The following is a 4,495-nucleotide window of genomic DNA, read 5'->3' on the forward strand; positions in this document are numbered from 1 at the left end:
ATTATAGAGAAGACTACAGGAATAGTCACAACAATGGTTTCCTCTAATAGAGGAGAAAAGGAAATGTGATCAGAGGGGCACAAAGGGGGATTTTAAGTGATAGAAATATTATCATTCTAATATACTGTTATAATATTAAATGTGAAAGGAAAAAGCACGAGTATTATCTTATTATCATTCTTTAATACCACATGTATGTTTTCTGCGTAACACTTTTGTATGTAAAACAGATTTACAACAAAGAAATATCCAAAGATCCCCAGCACCTTGGCCTTCTGTAGATCCTATATGTTGATTATGTATTGACTACTGGGGTCCTAGAGAATAAGAATGTCCCCTCTACAACATGACTATTGAAGGCAACAGTGGTAACCTCCAATATATTTTTTCCCTCTTATTTTCTGCAACCTACGTTTCATCCATGAGGACAATGCTCTTATTAGAAAGTGTGTACTCCACGATGGGGACAGGCTGACAATGACAAACCTGACCTGCACCTCATCCAAGGGAAAAATTCCAGAAGTGCCTCCATGGATCCCAGCCCCAGTCTCTTTGAAAGGGGGCATTACAGACATTGCTGGGACTCAAGGGGCCACAGTCTAGAATTGCCTCATCTTGTCTCTAACGAGGAAGCCTGTGATTGGGTCTCAGGAGACACTGCCTGTGAATAGTCAACAGTTCCTCCTGGGTATTCAGTCTGTGCTGCTCCGGCAGAGAGGGAAGGGCTCCGTGGCTCCAATCATGTCTTCCTGGGGAGACAAAGGAGCAGGGAATCCAACATCCATGGTGACAGTGTCAGGGACTGAGGTTGGCCAGCATCTCCAGGTAAGCATCAAGGCACAGAGATGGGGAGGAAGACCACAGTCTACCAAAGGCCTAGATGCACACAGGCACGCATGTGCGGACACACACACAGCCCATTAGAGCTTCTTCCTTTTTCTTTTTTCCCCTTTTCTTTCCTACATCCACCCATCACTTCCCAGTTCTCCTAATCTCCATAAGGGGAACCTAAGTCCAGTGTTCACCAGGTCCTTGCTGATCCAGCCTGAGGTCATTATGGAGACAGAGTCTCAGGCTACCCTTCCTCAAGTCCACAGTGACCAGAACATGGCACCAGTGCAGCAACAAAACCTGTGGACATCAGAACTCTGCAAACAGAAGAGCACTTGATTAATAAAGGGCGCATCGTTTTCGTTTTCTTCATGGACTCCACCATCACAGCTCTCGGGCAGGTGTGGTTCCCAGAATTGCTCTGGGCTACTATCATAGGACTACGCACACCCTCTCTGCCGCCACCATTCACAATGCACCAAACCTGTTCACATCCTTTCTTTTTTCTTTAATTAGAGTCAGTGAATAACTATATAAAATATTGTTATTTGTTCCCATTTTATTGTTAATGATACCTGGGCTGTTCTGATTAAGTTATTTGCCCAAGTTGGGGTACCTGGGTGGTTCAGTAGGTTAAGTGCCTGACTCTTGATTTCAGCTCAGGTCATGATCCCAGGGTCATGGGATCAAGCCCATGTCAGACTCTCCACCGAGCATGCAGCCTGCTTAAGAGTCTCTCCCTCTGCCCCTCTTCCTCCCTCTCTCTCTCTCTCTCTCTCTCCCTCTCAAAAAAAAAAAAAGTTATTTGACCAAGTTTACATGGGACTTCCCAATGCCAAAGCAGAGGCTTTGACCATTCTGAGAATATTGTACTAACAACAATAACAATAATGGCTAATATTTACTGAGCACTTAGTATGCACCAGCCTTGGTCTAAATATTTCACAACCATTGCCTAATTTTACCCTCACTACTCCCCACAGTAAACTCTACACTTACTCATTTAAACAGATGTGAAAACTGAAGAGCAAAAAGGCAAAGTGACTTTCTCAAAATCACACATAAAGAGTGGGGAGATTTCATCAGACCTCATAAAAGATGTATTAAGGAACACACTCCATGAGTATGACACTGCCACATGCTGCCCCTGACCTTTCAGCACATGCATTCTTTCACGCCATCAGAGACATTGGTATTCCTCTTTTCCAGTCCACATCATGACATCATGAATCAAAGAATCTTCAAGATTTCATAAAGTTCATGAAATCTGGTTTGTGAAGACAACCTTCATTGACCCAGTATTTATCCCCTCAACAAACCTATCAGGCGGCATCATTCTCTGCATCTAAACACCAAGAAAGCAAACTCCAAGGGGGCATTTACCAAAGTGAAAAAAGGCATGAGAGAAGCAAAGTTATAATTAAGCAGGTTGTCTGATGTAAACCATTGTATTGTGGGACCCGGGCTCACATTTCTTCAACTCCTGTCAACAATGAAGCGACGATCACCCCTTAATGGAGGCGAGCCCTTCCTTGATGTTATCTCAGTAGCTTCAGTGATTCTATGAAGCGAGTACACGTTGTACAAACGAGGAAACAGAGACTCAAGGAGCTTATGTAACTTGCTGAAGAGCACACTCAGAGAACAGCAGAGAAAGGATTCCCAGCCTGTCTCTAGACTCCAGAGACTGTGATCTTTTTTCCTAATTTTCTTAATGTTTATTTATTTTTAAGAGAGAGAGAGAGAGAGAGAGAGAGAGAGAGAGAATGAGAATGAGTGGGGGAGGGGCAGAGAGAGAAGGGGACAGAGGATCCCAGCCAGGCTCCATGCGGACAGCCTAATGTGGGGCTTGAACTCACGAAATGTGAGACCATGACCTGAGCCGAAGTCAGGCGCTCAACCGACTGAGTCACCCAGGTGTCCCTTCAAAGACTGTGATCTTAAAACATGCCGCTGGCTGATAGTGAAGTTGATGATGATAATGAAAACAGCACTCCCTTCATTCACAAAGTTCAGTTAACAGTTTTCATATCTACGTTAATTCACTGGAACAGTCTTCAAACACAAAGACATACAGCACACCTGGCACATCTAAAGACTTTTTCTTCCATTTCTCTCAGTAAACACTCACACACTCAGACACAGACAGGGTATCTCGTATTGCCCACTATCTTAGGATATGCATGACCCCAAAGGACTCCACAGTAGAGCATTAAGATTGAACAAGTGTTCTAAAGTTAAAAAAGGAATTAATACTGGAGGGAGTCAATCCAGATGAAAACCAGTTCAGCCTCATTCAGTCACATGTAGGGCAAGAATCTAGAAACCAAGTTACACCCCCTACAATGCCTGATTCCATAGTCCACAGTCCTCATATTTTCCTTATTTGCCCACCCTGCCATCATAGCTGCTAGTGAATCTCAGTAACCTCTTCAAGGAATAAAGACCAAAGCTCTAGACTCTGTAGTATTCACAGCCTATCTTTTTAAGCAAGATTCTCCTCCAATTTCTCTCCTTGAAGGAAATCAGAAACCAAACCAGCGTCTCTGACTTCCTGCTTCTGGGCTTCTCTGCACACCCTGAGCAGCAGCCTCTCCTGTTCGGACTCTTCCTGGGCATGTACCTGGTCACCATGTTGGGGAACCTGCTCATCATCATGGCCATTGGCTCTGACCAGCACCTCCACACCCCCATGTACTTCTTCCTGGCTAACCTGTCCTTCGTCGATACCTGCTTCACCTGCACCATTGTCCCCAAGGTGCTGGCAAACATCCTGACACAGCGCCACGCCATCTCCCACACTGGGTGCCTCGTGCAGATGTACTTCTTCATGGCGCTGACCCTGCTGGATGACTTCCTGCTGGCCGTGATGGCATATGACCGCTACGTGGCCATCTGCCTTCCTCTCTACTACACCACGATCATGTGTCCCCAGCGCTGCCTGCTGCTGGTCGCCGCATCCTGGCTCTGCTCCCACCTCCTGGCCTCCTCGCTCACCCTCCTCATGTCTCAGTTCTCCTTCTGTGCCTCTCATGCCATCCCACACTTTTTCTGTGATCTTCTCCCTCTCCTCAAACTTGCCTGTTCAGACACCCAGATCTTTCAGGTCATGATGTTTGCTGAAGCAGCCCTCTCAGGTGTGGTCCCTCTCACCTGTGTCCTGGTCTCTTATGCCCACATCATCCACACCATCCTCAGGGTCCCCTCTGCTGTGGGGAAGCACAAGGTCTTCTCGACCTGTGGCTCTCACCTGTCAGTGGTTACTCTCTTCTATGGGACGCTCTTTCTGGTGTATTTCCAGCCCTCATCCACCTATTCAGCAGAAATAGGAATGGTGGCATCTGTAGTATATACAATGGTCACCCCCATGCTGAACCCCTTTATCTACAGCCTGAGGAACAGGGACATGAAGGGGGCTTTGTGGAGACTCCTTGGCTGGGGAAGATGTTCCACATCATAAAGAGTCCTTCGGGGCGCCTGGGTGGCGCAGTCGGTTGGGCGTCCGACTTCAGCCAGGTCACGATCTCGCGGTCCGTGAGTTCGAGCCCCGCGTCAGGCTCTGGGCTGATGGCTCGGAGCCTGGAGCCTGTTTCCGATTCTGTGTCTCCCTCTCTCTCTGCCCCTCCCCCAATCATGCTCTGTCTCTCTCTGTCCCAAAAATAAA

General features: G+C 46.9%; 1 protein-coding gene across 1 annotated transcript; it reads left to right on the forward strand.

Moving 5' to 3' along the window:
* The first annotated feature begins 741 nt into the window (after positions 1–741).
* LOC122474438 (olfactory receptor 1G1-like) lies at positions 742–4,291 on the forward strand. The gene is made up of 2 exons (XM_043565309.1): positions 742–825; positions 3,353–4,291. Exons 1-2 carry the CDS (start codon positions 742–744, stop codon positions 4,289–4,291), a joined length of 1,023 nt encoding a protein of 340 aa, XP_043421244.1.
* The last annotated feature ends 204 nt before the right edge of the window (positions 4,292–4,495 follow it).

Source organism: Prionailurus bengalensis, chromosome D4 (genome assembly GCF_016509475.1).
Source record: "Prionailurus bengalensis isolate Pbe53 chromosome D4, Fcat_Pben_1.1_paternal_pri, whole genome shotgun sequence".
Taxonomy (NCBI): Eukaryota; Metazoa; Chordata; class Mammalia; order Carnivora; family Felidae; genus Prionailurus; species Prionailurus bengalensis.

What these genes read in the sequence shown, in the direction of transcription:
- LOC122474438 (XM_043565309.1), top strand. Translation starts at nt 742, where the DNA reads ATGTCTTCCTGGGGAGACAAAGGAGCAGGGAATCCAACATCCATGGTG. An exon ending in AGGTTGGCCAGCATCTCCAG is followed by an intron (nt 826 to 3,352) that starts GTAAGCATCAAG and finishes CTCTCCTTGAAG; the next exon opens with GAAATCAGAAACCAAACCAG.